The sequence below is a fragment of the Panthera uncia genome, chromosome F1 (genome assembly GCF_023721935.1).
Source record: "Panthera uncia isolate 11264 chromosome F1, Puncia_PCG_1.0, whole genome shotgun sequence".
Lineage (NCBI taxonomy): Eukaryota > Metazoa > Chordata > Mammalia > Carnivora > Felidae > Panthera > Panthera uncia.
In genome coordinates, this window is record NC_064813.1 from 9,503,219 (window position 1) to 9,519,515 (window position 16,297).

The 16,297-nt window shown below is 48.0% G+C and overlaps 1 protein-coding gene across 1 annotated transcript in view; it reads right to left on the reverse strand.

Annotated features, from left to right (window-relative positions):
* Positions 1–16,285, reverse strand: part of ILDR2 (immunoglobulin like domain containing receptor 2) — a 63,899-nt gene extending 47,614 nt beyond the window's left edge. Inside the window, exons 1-2 of the mRNA XM_049633863.1 lie at positions 16,144–16,285; positions 212–544 (exon numbers count right to left, since the gene is read on the reverse strand). Coding sequence (XP_049489820.1) covers positions 212–544; positions 16,144–16,189 — 379 coding nt within the window. The 5' untranslated portion in view covers positions 16,190–16,285. The remainder of the gene's footprint in view (positions 1–211; positions 545–16,143) is intronic.
* Positions 16,286–16,297: the final 12 nt, after the last annotated feature.

Below are 16,297 nucleotides of genomic sequence, written 5' to 3' on the forward strand. Positions count from 1 at the left end.
ATCTCTGTGTCTGTCCTAGATACCACACCCTTTACACTTTCTACACTCACTGTCCCATTAAGTAATTCGCTAAGCTTCTTGATTGCTTCCATCTCCCATAAAATCAAAATCTTGAGGGGTTGCAAGGCTGAGACGCTGGCATCCCCTTGTGTGGGGGAGGGTGGAACTAATCTCCCTTCCATTCCTGGATTCCAAGCGGAGGCATCATTACCATGCACAATCGTGATCTCTCTGCCCCTGTAGAAGTCTCCCAGGGTGACGGTCGAGCCCTGTTTGGAAGCTACCACTCGAACAGTCCTCCTGCTGTCTAAACAATCCAAGTAGGGGTCCCACTCCAGGTTTCTTTTGCTGAGAGACTGGGCCCGGGGAGAGGACATGCCCAGGGATTCCCCCATGCGATCCTGGCAGTAGGACTTGAACTTCCACTGCACGACGGCAGGCTGATGGGAAGACGTGGAGAAGTGGCAGCGAAGCACGGTGGGCTGGAAGAGCATGGCCACCTTCTTCTTGTCAGGCACTGTGACTTGAAGGCCATCAGCCATGGCTGCAAAACACAATGAACATGTCCAAGTGGTATCCACACCCTGGACCTTACCTCCCATCACACAGTCGCGCCTTTCCACCTCACCTCCCTGATCTGTCCCTCCTCGCCTTCCCCATCACAGTTAACGGCATCATCCCATCTGGCTGCATTGTCCAGAAACCTGCCCTCACTCCCGATATCCAGTCGGTCACGAAGCCATGTCCATTTGATCTCTTAACATCTTTAATATTTCTTCCCTCCTCTTTGACCTCACTACCATTGGTTTTGTTGGTGCCCTTTTGATTTCTTGCTTATAATATTACAATAATCTCGTCTCATCTCCCCGCCGGCCACTGCCCACATGCCATCCATTCTCCTTGTTATAATTCAAGCAGTCTTTCTAAATCTGGCTGCTGTGGCTCTCCTTCTTAGAACCCTTCACTCAACCTCCCTGGCCTTCAGGATAGAACCCAAAGCACCTGGAAAAGATGTAAGGTCCTTCATCATCTAGTTCTTCTTACCTCCTCAGCCTCACTTGTAGTGGCACCTTTATTTGAGTACCAGCTTCCAGGAACAACCAAACAAGCTAACAGTTTCCCCAGGTGGGACATGCTATCTCACACCTCTGGGTCTTTGCACATGAAGCTCCTAGTTTCTGGAATGCTTTCTCCTCACTTCTTTCTTTGGGAAGCTGTTTTCCACCCTTCAAAGCCCAGGTCAAAGGCTTTCTGTAAGTCTTCGCTGACCCTCAGTCCATTCATCACTTCCTCCTTTGTGCCATCAGAATCCCAGCATCCTTTTCTAGACACTTTTTTTTTTTAATTTTTTTTAACGTTTATTAATTTTTGAGACAGAGAGAGACAGAGCATGAACAGGGGAGGGTCAGAGAGAGAGGGAGACACAGAATCTGAAACAGGCTCCAGGCTCTGAGCTGTCAGCACAGAGCCTGACGCGGGGCTCGAACTTACGGACCGCGAGATCGTGACCTGAGCCGAAGTCGGACGCTTAACCGACAGAGCCACCCAGGCGCACCTCTAGACACTTCTTATAATTACTTTGCAAGAATTTCTTTTCATGCCTGTCACCCCCATCAGATTTGTCAGGTAAGGAATGTGTCTTATCTTACTGTCCTGGCTTGTGAACCCCATAGGTGCTCAACTAATATTTGATAAATAAAAACAATGAAGCTGGGAAGTATAACTTCAGGAGGAAGTGACTTCCCTTCCAGATGATAAGTTAGCAAAGGGGACAGAGATGAAGGGAAATGAAAGCTTTAAGAGAAATGAAGATTTTCAGATCAAAAGCAGTAGACTAAGTTCAAAAGCTTTGAAGGTTCATCAAAAAAAAAAAGGGGGGGGTGGAGAGAAGGGTACCTGGGTGGCTCAGTCGATTGAGCGTGCAACTCTTGATTTCAGCTCAGGTCAGGATCTCACAGTTTGTGGGTTTGAGCCCCACGTCAGGCTCCATGCTGACAGCACAGAGCCTACTTGGGATTCCCTCTCTCCCCCTCTATCTGCCCTGCTGCGCATGCTGTCTCCCTCTCTTTCTCTGTCGCTCAAAATAAATTTTTTAGAAAAGGGAGATTGAACGCTTGAAAGCAGACGAGAAGTTTAAGTGGCGAAAAGATAGAGCCTGAGGCTTTGTCCAAGAAAGAGAGGGAGATTTCAGTGAATGGAAGACCAGGGGAGTATTTGAGAGGCAAAAGGTCTCTATTAACTTAATGGTGAGATCTAGAAATTCCAAGCAAAGAGAACTTAACTTTCTCAGTTCAATGAGAGAATCAGGAGTTTCTACCTAGATCTAACGTAGAAGCAGAAACAGAATGATGATGAGAGGCAGAGAAGGGAATATGAACAGAAAGACATGATAAAGACGCTCTGAATTAAGTCCAGGAAGGAGTCTGCCAAGTCAGCTGCTGGGAGCTTGAGACCCTAGAACTACAGTGGACTTGAGGCACGCGAGGAAGGAATAGTTTCCGCGGGGCGCCTTCTGTCCTTTATTCCTGCCAGTGTTCAAAATGACATCTGGAAAGCACACTCACCCTCACGGTTCCAACATACACTTAATTTACCTATGAGTGTCTCCTATGCAAGGACCCTCAACAAAGGCAAAATACCACACTCGGGCTCCTGTCTTCGGAGTTCCAGACCAGCACCTCTCGCTATGAAAAACCAGGTTCTAAGTTCTTCTGGGGAGAAAACATTTTCCGCATTCTGTGAACATGAGGAAGTGAGTACAACAGAGTGTTTGAGATTCACCAAATCGTAGTGTTTTGAACCTACCAAGTGCTATAGAATAAGTGAAGGAACGTGCGCGCACATGAATGACTATCACTACAGGAATTTCTAAGACTTTGCAGAGAAGACGCTTACATGTGTCATAGATAGCACGGTATAGTAAAATAGCAGTGGAATCAAATAGATAGTACTCATAATGCTTACTCACAGGGTTGTTAACAAGCATTACGTCACCGGGCACCTGTCCGGGGGAGACCCTACCGCAGAGGACTGTGACCATGTCCTGCAGTGGTAGATCTCAAACACTAATCCTCCCTCACCTTTCCTGCTTTCTCTCTCACCTCCCACACTGAGGCTCCTGAATCTCCTTGAACGTCCGCCACCAACAGGCTTGATGACCACCAGACTATGTACATCAGCCTCATCCAGGGGCAAATAATGCCAATATGGAAGCTCACCGAAGAATCTCAGTTTCTAGGCTCCATTGCTTCCTTCCACCACGCCAAATGTTGATGTGGCTAATTCCACTGCTCTCTAACTCACAGAGCTGGCGTGGGAAAAGAAGTTTCTTTACAATTTCTCCTGAAATTCCATTGCGTTAATTTGTAACCTTGTAATTCTTCTCCAAATCCCTATTCACACTCCAATTTTCCAGTTCTCCAAAAATGGGACAGAGAGGTGAAGGGACTTCGGTTAGCAGTGGTTGAGGCTGAATAACCAATCACAGGCATTGTTCCCAGTACAACACTTTGTACTTGACCACACCGCCTTTCTTCTCTGCTATCACTTCAGGCTATACCTGGGAAATCACATTTCCTAGCCTTTCTAGGATAAATAAAACCAGCAAAGAAGGCAGACAAAGTGTTGTATAAAAGTGTTGCTAAATAAAAGTATTGTACATTTTTTTGTTTGTTTGTTTGGTCAGGGTTTTGTGGTTTTGTTTGTTTGTTTGTGAGAGAGTTAGGCGATTACTAAGAATAACCTCCTTTACAGCTCTGTTCTCTGTTAACAAGATTAGCCATTTGACCAAGCTATTGGACTCCCTTAATTATTAATGTAGTCTAGTTGGTTCTCCGTTCATTCCAGGACATACAATATAAATCCATGCTCCAAAGAATCAGGAATACATTCTGAGAAACACCTACCATTTTACAGCATGAGAGCGAGAGTCATGGATTTTGGAATCCAGTCCTAAATTAGAGTCCAAGCTCTACCCCTTCCTGGCTGCATGACCTACAGCAAATTTCTCAACTCACCAATTTTAGTTTCCTCACTGGTAAAACCAGGATAATTATAACTACCTTATGGAATTGACCGAAGGCTAAATGAAATTTGAACCCAAGTACTTAGGACAGCATGGTATATGGCAAACACTCAATAAATGTAGCTGGTGCTCCTGTCAAGCACAGTCTATTGACTTCTGGGAAGCTATGAACCTAGAGCTGGGTGAGCACAGATACGAAGACGGGAGATGCTAAGTGCGTAGAGGGCAGAGTGTGCAGAAACTGCACGGGAACGCTAGAATAGGTAATTAGGAGTTGAACAGTGACAGTGCCTGGGTTTACTCATCACTGCACAGTCACACAGGCACCTCCTGGAAATCAGAAGTGGAGGGTAACCCTGTGTGTTCCTGTGCAGGTATAATAGGAACCCTGGAACTCTCAGCTAAGGATACATCTGGACAACTGGAGAAGACAGGACGAAAAATCTCAAGTAAATCCCAGTTTATCGGATCTTTAAGGACCTTAAGAGTGAAGAAAGATGGAAATGCCAATCCCTGCTTTAGCTCTATGAACTTCAAACTGTAGGATGAATGCCACCCGAGTCTTGAGCCTGCCTTTAGGAACCCCAACCCACTCTAGTGGGGTCTGGAATTGCTCTTCTGGCCCTAACCCTGAATTCTGGGTGAGGGCTTGGATTCCTTATACCCACTACGTACCATCTCCTTCTCAACCTGTGTTTATCTTAGACGGTCTCCTCCTGATTTGCAATCCATTTGCCCAACTGGGACTGAGACCTTACTCTAGGCTCCAGTCTGTTTACCTGGGCCACGATACTAGCCCCTTCTCCAGAGGATTGAGTACTGTTTCCTCTCCCCCTGACACATGACTGAACCAAATCTGAAACCATGTGGCTGACCACCCAACTTGGAAAAATACCTCTCATATGGGATCTCCATTCCTACCACCAGATCAGGCCCCCCAGAGAGAGTATGTAACTGGGGCGAAAACTAAGATTGATAGTTCCCCATGGGCACTGAGATACGGCCTGGCAATACCCTCCCTCTGGTTCTCATTTCCAAGAGATCTGCCCTGGGGTAAGGTTAGCGTCCTGAGCTTTGGTCCTACTTCCCACAGAGTTTTTTCTATTTCACTATTTGTCAGATGCCAAAACCTAGTACTCCTTACGCTGGAGTCTACACAGGCTAATAAGAATATCTTTGCATGCCAGGTAAATAAATTAAAAATGGTCAGCCTCTTCGTGGTGTTCACCCGTGCATTTGATCTGAGAAATCTTATTCCCTCCCACGGTTCCAACTATCATTTAAGTCTCAGACCCTCAGCTCTCTGAAGCCTCATCTGCATGTTTTAACAGATACTTCAAATTCAACATGTCTAACCCCACTCATCATCTCTTTTCCCACTCCTTGCTTCTAGAGCAGTCCTTCCTCTCTCTCTAGCTCCTCCGCCAGTATACCCCCATCCTATCACCTCGGATAGAAATCATAGCTTTGATGATTTCCTCTCCGTCCCCGAATACATTTGGTTGGTCACTAAATCTAAACATGTCTCAAATTTGACCCTTCTCTATTGCCGCCATCACCCCCTTCAATTAGGTTTCTATTCCTCCTACTAAATAATAATTATGAAATGCTTACTGTGTGTCCGAAATTGTGCTATGCATTATTCATGTAGTATCTTAATGAATTCTCTCAAAAAATTCTATAGTTGTTATTATGTTCATTTTATACACGATGAACCTGTTTCTCAGAGAATGTATGTATCTTCCCTAACATCTCAGAGTTAGCAAGGAACAGTCAGATATGAACCCAGGCTGACGGGCTCCAAAGCTCTTGAGCATCACTTCACATAGGTCTCATTACCTCCTCAGTTTTATAATTGCCTCCTACGTGGTCTCCCTACTTCTGGCCAAATACACTCTCCACATTTTTTTTTTTTTTAAATCTAGAGTTGTTTTTTTAAAGACATATCCAATCATATCTGCTCCCTGCTTCAAGATTTCCATTGATTCCCCTTTCCTTCCGGGATAAGACCCGAATGCCTAGACACGGCATATAGGGTCTTCAATGTGATTTGGCCCCAAGCACACTCCAGACATACTAAAACATTTTCCATTCTCTAGCTATACGTATGTTATTCCTTTCGCTGGGGAAACACCAGAGCATGTAACTGAAGGAGTCCCTGCGAGCCAGAGAGAGGGAAGCATTGGGTCATGCATACGTTGGCACAATGGGAAAGATGGGCCTCCGAGTCCAGGCACTGGCGACACCATAAGGGACTGCTGTTTCGGTGTCTGATAAAGAGATTTATAGAGGTAAGGAAAGAATCTGTGTTTCATCCTACAAGTGAAAGCAAGTATTTCAGAACACTGGAGAGAAAAGGTTAGGGAAGATAGCAAAAGATAGCAAAAGAAGCGAAGTAAGGTAAGGAATCATCCTTTATAGAAGGCATCAGTAAAATTTAGGATTCCTGACTGAGAGCAGCAAATAGCACACTGAGGATCACAGGTGAGGATTGGAGATTATGTGTTTTTCTACATTTGCAGAGGAGGGAATCTTCATTCTTAGACCACCAGACCATGCTGGCAGTTGTCATTGCGCCCCTGATCAACAGAGAAACTCCCCTTGCCTATCAAACTCAAATTCAATCAAAAGTCTGTTTGAAAACACTCTGTTAAGTTCTGGCAAAATTGATTTGAAAGACCAGTCCCTGATCTTGAGAAATTCAATACAAAGTTAATTTCTAACTCTAGGCTCCCTGGGGGCAGGAACCAGGATTTGGTTGACCCTGTATCCACAGTATGTAGCAAAGCCACAGAATATGGCTAAAGCTCACACAACGCGGAATGAATCAACGGATGAAAGAATAAATGAAGGAGCGACCCACCCCCAGCACAGAGAATGGATTCTGGCCAATAACTAGAAAAGCTGCCTAAAAGTAGAGTGATGCTCGACGGCTCAGAGAGCAGCCCCCACCCACCTCAGCTAGTCACTAGGCCAGGGAAGATCAGCTCCAAGTAAAGACAATGCCTCCCTTCATGCGGCCAAACAAGGTCCTGCCCCAATTCTCATGGAAAGGAAAGGATTCCAGACGTGACAAACCGTGTTCTTGCGAGAATAACAAAAGCAGTATCTGAAGCAAAGCTGTTCTTATTTTAGCCGTTTCATTTTTTTCCAAAGCAAGTTCCTTTTCCCCACTAGTTAGTTGGTAAGCTATTCCTGCCAGCATCTTTGGGAGGCAGCTCAAGAAGCACAGTCCCCTCTTAGAGAAACAAAGATTGCTGCTGAAGGTCATGGACAATCTTCATTGTGGGGATTTGCATCTTTAGAAAGTTCGTATAAAGCTCATCCGTCCTTGAAGTTCCAGAAGTGGGATTCTGACCTCAGAATCACCCGTTGCCCAGCACACCTTGGCCGTCAGACTCCTAAGGTTTTGCTTCATTCCGTATGACAGTACAAATCTTCCTTCTCCTGCCTTCACGTTAGATCTTATTTAAGAAAGTTTGGGGCGCCTGGGTGGCGCAGTCGGTTAAGCGTCCGACTTCAGCCAGGTCACGATCTCGCGGTCCGTGAGTTCGAGCCCCGCGTCAGGCTCTGGGCCGATGGCTCGGAGCCTGGAGCCTGTTTCCGATTCTGTGTCTCCCTCTCTCTCTGCCCCTCCCCCGTTCATGCTCTGTCTCTCTCTGTCCCAAAAATAAATAAAAAACGTTGAAAAAAAATTAAAAAAAAAAAAAGAAAGTTATCTTTTGCCTTCACGCTTTCAACATATTGTCCCAATTTCTTAAGATACTGCCTGCCACGGGCGGGTTTCCTAGGTGTAGGAGATGAGTACAAAGTATCCACGCATCTCCTCTAGGTTTGGTCCATAGTCCAGAAGAGGAAATAAAGCTTGTCCATCCCTCAGTGGCGTTGCCAGGATGGGAGCAAAGTATTTGGAGAAATGCTGCCCTGCAGGCTCAAGGTTTAAAGGAAAAGACAAGTCAGCTTGGGTCTTTTTTTCCCCTAAAAAAATAGGAACAATCCATCATCTTCCTGATGTACTTGGGTTAAAAAATAAAACAAAAAGGCTTTACAAAGAATAGCAGACATTCCCTTGGTATTTGCCTAATATCTAAGCCCAATTATGCAGCTTTCCCACGGGTTCTGCAAGTTAATCAGCTTCCTCCTAACTCCTTTCCTGCCTCAATTGGCCAGGATCAGTTTCTCTTGTTTGCTCTCATGACACCTGATTGCTTGATCCACTTCAGCGTTAGGGTGACCAGATGTGCCATTTGGAGACTTTAAAAATGTGACAGCATTCTTGTGTATTTTCTCCCTGGTAGTCCTCAAAGGCAGCAATAGCTCCCCGTCTTCCACGGGGTTATGGTGAATGCCAGTGCTGCCCTGGCTCAAGTAGGCTTTGCTCATGGCCTGCTTATTATCTGCTGCCAATAACGCTGTACTTGTGCACACAGAACTTGCCATTCATTAAGCGTACGTTCTCTGTGTCCAACTGAGCCACGCTTTCCCATTCTCGGCCGCCACTGTGCAGATGAGAGCCAGAAGCCTATCTCTTTTCTGTCTGATTTGCCTTGTCTTCCAGAGATCTGAAATGAGCTCCTGGGTAATGTCTAGCTGGCCTACCTGCTGTTCCAACAGGACCAAAGCTGCACTAAAAGAGGTCAGTCCCTAGCCTGCAAGGCAGAGGTACTTTGGAAAGTGTCCTGGTTCATTTGGGTGGGTCAGATTTCTGACATGGGCCGGCCATTTGGACAGAGAAAACTCCTATAAGAAAGTTCTGAACCACCTATACCACCTCGTTATCTGTATTTCCATGTCTAGACTCTCACCTGAGCTCCAGACCCAACGACACAACCTCATTCTCCGGGTGGATGTTACACAAGCACCTCCAACTTGTCACTCTATAGAGGGAGACACTAAGGGTCCCCCTCCGTCAGTAATGGAATTTCTCAGGGCTTAATCTAGCCAGCCAAGCCAGCCAAATACTATGCTTCCTGGCTTCTCTGTAGCTAATGTGGCCATATGTTCAGGATGAAGGTAGATGAGGAGAAGTGATCTGTGCAACTTCTGGGTTACCTTTCTAAAGACAAGCTGCCTGCCTGGCCCTCTGCTTTCCTTGCTCCAACTGGCTGAGAATGCCTGTCACTGGAGCGGTCTTGGCAGCTACATGTGGGGAATGGCAAATTCACCCCCACTGGGCCTGGATTATTACAGGGGAGAGAAAGGAATTATTCTGTGTGAGTTATTATATTTTAGAGTCTCTTTGTTCGGGCAGCTTAGACTCTACTTTAATGAAACGCAAAATAGTGAAACTTTATCTCCCTCCCTGACATGTTTCTCCTCCTGTATTAGTTCAGGCCCACAAATGGCATCCCCAGCGATCCCAAGCCACAAACCCGAAGGCCATCTTTGACACTCCTGCCCCTTCACCCTGCACATCCAACCACGCCACCGCCACTCCTCCATGTCTAGTCACTCTGTGACTAACCCACTCTGTGACTCTGTGACTAACCCACTCTCCGCACTGAGGTCCAAATGGTATTTCTAAAATGTACGTCTGTTTGGGGCACTCCCTTGCTCTGACCCTTTTAACGACCCCTTCCGGCCACTTCAGGAGTAGAAGGGACAACTGGCCCCATTTCAGAGGGGGTCGTTCTCCTTCATCCCTCCTGCAGCACCAAATTCCCCGACCACACTGGAATATTTGTAATGTTCAGCATCAGGTCCTCCCTGCTTCTTGTCTTTTTTGCACATGGCTGCTCCCTCTGCAAGTTCCCCTTCTCCCATCCCACTTTTCCCCTAGTAATTCTTCCTTATCCCTCCAAACTTGCTCGGCTATCACTTCTTCTAGGAGTCTCCTCTTGCTCTTACTGCAGTCACAGTACCCGAGAGGATGACATCGCATTGCCTAAGAATTTCCTATTCAGTGGTCCCTGCCATGAAATGACAAACTCTCTCCTGCAGCCTTTTAAACACTCTGCTACATAGTAGGTACTCGACACATTTGCTGAATGATTTAACCCAGTTAATAGATCGTCTTATTTATTATTCCCAATTCGTTTTCCCTCTGGACTCTTGCATTGTTCCCTGTAGGCAGAGTAACACTTCAAAAACCATGGGCTTTTCCAAGGACTTGCATTGGCCAATGGAACATAAGTACGTAAGACACGTAAGGCCATGAGACACGTCCAAGCAGAAACTTAAAGGGCAGATGCATGCTTTGGCTCTGGTCACTCTAGGCCCTCCCCCTACCCTCTTGAGCCCTCCACCATGACAACGGCAGGCCCAGCTAGTGGCTGCTTCTTCATCCCGGGTCTTGGAACAATAAGACATTTGCAACTGAGCCAAGTCCACCAATTCTAGCCAATTCGTAGCTGACTTCAGCTCCCGTGTAATATGAGCAGGGGCAAATGTCTGCTCGTACGAGCTACTGAGATTTGGAGGTTGCTCCCTGCTGTATCAAAATGCTGGCTGATATGCCTATTTGGGGTTCATAATTCGTAATTGAGGACCTACTGTGTACCACGCATCGTGCTGGGAGTTTTACATAATTCCATTTTAATCATCACAACAGCCCTATAACGTAAGTTAATTTCCCACTTTCAAGCCAAAGAAAATAAGGTGAAATATTAAGCTGGTATTCAAATCCAGGTCAGTTTGAATCTAATCCCTCTCCCTGCACTGCCTCTGGGTCTGCCTCCTGATGAGCCGAGGGCATGGAGGAGTGACGATGCAGGATCCCAGCTGAATGAGGGTTCTACTCCTGATTCGGGGAAGACACTGCAGGAGAACAGGAAGCAGCATGTTCTTCTGACTTCTTCTTTGTTTCTTGGCCCATAAAGAACACTAGTCACCCAAAATGCCTTCTTTCACTTTCAGAGAGCCAAAAACTATCTTGAAGACCAAAATTTCAAGTGTGCACACGCCCCAGCTACATCCTGGGCAGCTCCCGGGTGCAGAGCCCCAGCCCCTAGTCCCGGATGGGCTCTGATATACCAGCAGTTATCTGCTGTCCCTGGGTCACATCCTCTGCTCTCTGGGCCTCACTGGAGCACTTCTCACTTACTTTAGATCTTAGAATTGAAGTGGAAAAGCTAAATGCTTTCTTTATCACTAGTCCCTGCCATATTTCCTTGAGTTCCATGAACTCTGAGCCTCACTACCCAGTGCCCCATAACAGACCCCACGTATGTTCACTTAAATCAAGAGTTCTACTCCGACCCACTGTAAGCAGAAAAGAATGTTTCACTTGGATTCAGGCACTTGAAACAACCAAGTCGTATCAAGTCAGTGTCACTGTTTCTTATTTTTTGGATCAATAAGATACCACGGACTTGGACAAGTCACTTATTCTGAGTCTTTGTCTTCTTAAGTAGAGGCAAGTAATATCAGCCATTCTTACTTAGAATGATCGAAAGGCATAATGTATATGAAAGCCATTTAACATACCGAAAAGCATGATAGCATGTAAACAAACAAGAACAACCATCACATTATGCCTCTCTTTATATTCTTGATTGGAGAAAAGGAGGCATTAAAGCTAAAATGTCGAAAGAAGTGAGGAGGTGAGTGGGTCCTGGAACAGAAAGTTGAGACTAGAAGGGACATTCTAGGGCCATATTGGCTCTAGGAGGATTCATCCCACCTGGTCCACAGTGCTTGGCTTGCTTTGCCAGTTCCCAATCTGACCACATTTAATAGTTCAGAGTGGACCCTCTCCTATCCACCAAGCACTGGGTGCTACCCCATCCATTTCTCTGAAAATCCTAGCAAGAGCTCTCCCTCCCAGGCTGGTGTCTTTCATTCCAATCGTTCGTGATCAGGGAAAGGCTGAAGAAACTGGAGCTCGCTGGTGGCTCTTCCCTGGGTGAATTACAAAAGGAAGACTGGACCTGTCACTCTTCAGTTGTGACTTCCAACTCATCAAAGTTACATGGAGAAAAGATTCTACATCATAGGATCTTAGAGCTGAAAGTGACCTCAGAAGTCATCTCATTCACCAGGTTATGAGACCCAGATCCCACGGTTTACATAGTCAATCTGTGGAGCAGGCAGGACTGGAACCCAATCCTTAACTTCCAGGTCAAGGTTCCATCCACCAACCGAGCCCTGGTCCCAAAACTACGAACACTGTACTGAGCACCAAGTACTTGCACTAAGACTACGAGTACTAACAATTCCAAGTCTGCAAAAACCAGCCAACCCACAGAGTCACGTGAGTGTAAAATCTAAAGGGCGTGACACCCAAACAAGCCGCCCTGTTCTGGTCCAGAGGGCAGCCTCTGGCGGGGGGTGATGGAGGGGAATGGGGAGAGCTGTGATAAGGAGTTTGAAAGAAGATGCTCTGGTAAGAGCGAGGTCTCTTCCCCCAGGAGAAAGGAGAACAGAGGAGGGAGAGAAACCGAAAGGAGTGCAGGACAGGAAAGGAGATCATGGAAGCGGAGGGGTCAGCAGTCTCCGGAAGCCACTCTTCCTTCTCCAGGGCTAATCCCCGCCTTAACTCTCCGTATCCAAGCCTCTCCTAAAAAAGGCACCGGGTATCTGCCTGAACGCCAACCACACCAGGTAACAACCGCTCCTGGATGCCTCCGGCCCCCTCCAGGCTGGGCGAGGAGCCGCCTGGAAGCACCCCCACAGCACTGGGTGCAGAGCTCCATTACTGCTTTAGCACAGGCCACTCCATAACCCGTGTCCGGCCACCCGCCGGCGGGTGCTGGGAGGCAGGGCTGTGTCTCATTCATTTTCGTAACCCCGGCACGGCGCCCGCACGTGGCCGGAACTCCGCAGCTGACTGACATGCGGGAACACGTGTCTCCCGCGGCCACCACCTCTTCTGGGAGTTCTTTCCAGGCCTCCGCCGTCGGATCCACTTCAGGTGCGGCTTGGGTGTGCCTCTGCCACGCTCCCCTCGCGCCCGTGTGGCCACGGTTCTCACCAGGGGACCTTCTGCTTCCACATCAAAATCACTGGAAAGCTCGCTTGAGTCACCGACCAGACTGACTACTCTTTGAGGACAAGGACTGTGTCTTTTCTCTCTTCATCCTCAGCACCTACTGGAACCCTTACAAAGCACAGGAAACCGTGCCTGGAGGATGGCTGAAGGAATGAATGGATGGATGGATGGATGAGTGAATGAATGAATGAACGAGTAAAGCCAGAAGGCAACCAAAAGAAATGCTAATAGAGCGAGCAATCTTCATCACAGGGAGGCGCAGAAGCCTCCAGGAAAACCCGTCGTCACCCGCTCCCCGCATGGGAGTGTGTTCGCGGAGTGGACACGGCGCCAGCGTTTCTCACAGCTTCTGCTGCCAGGAAAGGAGGAAAACGCCACCATCCACATTCAGGAACAAAGACCGAGTGAACCCTCCTTCAGGTCCTACTGCTAGATGGCACCTGTTGCTAGAATAACAGCTGATAAGCATTGCGTTTGGTTCAAAACAACAACCATCTATTACAGGAAGCAGCATCGCAATGACAATAAGAAATCATGAGGCTAAATATACAGCAGAATTTCAGCAATGAAAGACAAGGAAGGAGCTGCTAGAGACTGAGGGGAAAAAAAACTAAAGTGTTGATTAGAAATTGCTCAGCCTGCATTAAAAGAAACAGGGGAGGAGGGAGGGAGGAAGGGAAGAGAAAGTGGGGGAGGAGAAAGGGAGGGAGAGGAGAATGAATGTGTTTTTCCCTATGCTCTCTGACTCATTTTTAATCTGTCCTTTCCTCTCTCCCTCCCTTTGTACCACCCCCTTAAGAGAAAATCCATTGATTGGGCCGGACTGAGATTTCTCACCTTTCCTCTCCTGGCTTCTCTGTGAACGAGGAGTCTGAATCCCCGTCTCATCCTTGGCTTCCCCCCCCTCCCCAGCCGCCATCCTTAGCTCCTCTGCTTTGCTGAGGCTGAGAGGCAGCCGGTCCAGAGGCACAACTGACAGCCCGATGGGATGACGGGGAAGCAGAAGCTGGGATCCGGGGACGCCTGCGGGGTCCACGGGATCTCCAGAGCCAGCCTCCCGTGCAGAGCACAGCCGCCCAGCCATGTGACAGCTGAGATGGCCCTAACAACTAACCTGTTGCCTGCCTCCTGGCAGGTGGCGGCCTCCCCAGGTACAGAGCAAAGAAGGCACGGACAAAGCAGCGACTCCCCTCAAAAGAAGCACAAAACAAAACATCCTACAACAACCACCACCAACAACCGAACAAACAGAAACACCAGAGAGGCAGCAGCTTAGGAGAGTGCAAATAGGACTGGCCTGAGGCTTGGAGAACTGGGTTCTAGTCCCTGCTGCATCACAGATTTGCTGTGTGCCTGTCACCTCTCTGGACCTCCATTCCTGTAAACTGAGAGGGCTGAACTAGACAGCCTGTGACCCCTTCCAGTGATATGACTCCATCTCATAAAAAGCTGTCGGCCATCTAGCAAGGCCTGGATATATGTTCGCCTTCTGCTCCCACTCCCTGCCAATCCCTAGCGTGCTTTTCTCGGGCACATCCCTGGGTATCTGCAAGACCATCTGTGACTCAGAGCACCCCCCCCCCCCCCAGGATACCTAGCTGACCTTGGGGAGGTGGTGATACAGGCTCCAGGCCCAAGTTCCTTCCAGTATGATAACGTAGAAGTAGAGGCAAATTAAGGACATTCAGAATCAGTGAGGGTGGAGGTGGAAGGCACTGGAGGCCAGGGGAGTGGGGAGACATGGCTCAGCCAAACCCTGAAATCAGAGATGATTCATATTTGAATAATGTGGGAGGGATGAACTCAGAACAGCCAAGAGAAGAGGCTAACTCTGCTGGCGTGCCCTGCTCCCCCAAACGGAAAGCCAGCAGGGGGCAGAGCCAGTGTTAGGGGCCCTTCGTTTGGAACAGGGGGAAAAAAAAATTGAGGCAATCAGTAATCTTACTCTACAGCTAAGGGAAAAGGAGTTTTTGCTTTTCTTCTTAAATATATTTTATTCTCTTCCAATGATTTAACTTGGATATTTTAAACTTGTTCCCCTTACCCTATTGACTTGAGTTTTCCAAATCTGAGTGGTGCCCCCAAAGGGAACAGAACTTTTTTTTTTTTTTTTTTGGTGCTATTTTCTGTTTTCTCCCCTGCCCTTCACTGCCCGCATCCAGTCCTCACAACCTTTCTGATCTCTTGTTCCTTTCCTCCATCAGTCCATCTCCACCTTGCTTGGAATCTTGGTCTCAACCGCTTCCAAACTACCTGAACCTTCCTACCCATCCCCACCCCCACCCAAGCAAGGCTACTTTGTGAATCTCTCAGGGCTAGCCACCGGCCCCTTAACCTCGCAGGATCTTCGTGTGAGACACCGTGCTAGGAACCTGAGCCTCTCCAGACCCCAGGGGGGTGGGGAGAAAGTTCCCTAAAAGGCAGGGGGAAACACAGAGGACCCAGCTAGAGGAAGTGACTTTAATGCTGAGGAGAAGCTCTACCCTCTGAATATCTCTGCAATTTATCTTTATTGGGGCCTGTTTATTGGGGGGAAGAAGGCTCGCTCTTCTCCACTGTGAGACCACTCCCCAAATTGTACCAAGCAAGAGAGAGAGAGAGAGACAGAGAGACAGAGAGAGACAGAGAAAGGCCCTAAACTCCACAACCAATCAAGCCTCCGTCCCCATCTCCTTCCTCATGCGCCCCACTGCACCCCCAGAGCCACAGAGAGAATGCCGCTGGCTCTCCTGGCTTCTCTACGGAAGGAATTCAAGAGACACTCCTCTACCCCTCACCTCCACAAGACCAGTTCTGTTAATTAATCGGTCTCCTCCGAGCTTTCTTTCTCCCTAGCCAGGCTCTTCCCAGGACCCACAGCATTACAAACTCGGCATAAGACCAAGAGAGAACCGTTGTGTGGAAAAGGAAATGCACAAGAAAAAAAAAAAATCCTAATGAGTCAAACACCTGCATCTCGATCCGTCTCACTTGTAATCGGGATTCTCCCCGCCTCCTCCATCATTCTAACACACACACACACACACACACACACACACACACACAGCCCCCTCCCCCACTTACCGCCGGCCTGCTAAGCAGCTTTAAGCCCAGCCAGGGGGGGAATGGGGGTGGGGTGGGGTGGGGTGGGAACCGGAGCACCGAGGGAATATACATAAAGTTATTCGCCTGGGGAGAAAACGACTCCTACCTGTTAGCCAGAAGACAGCGATCCACGCCAGCACGACCCCGTCCATGTTCCCCAACTTCCCATTCAGATGAAGGAGCGGGCAAAGTGGGGAAGGGCAGCAGCGCAAGGCTCGGGGTGACCAAGCGGCAGCGGCGGGGCTGCGGCCGCGCGCGTG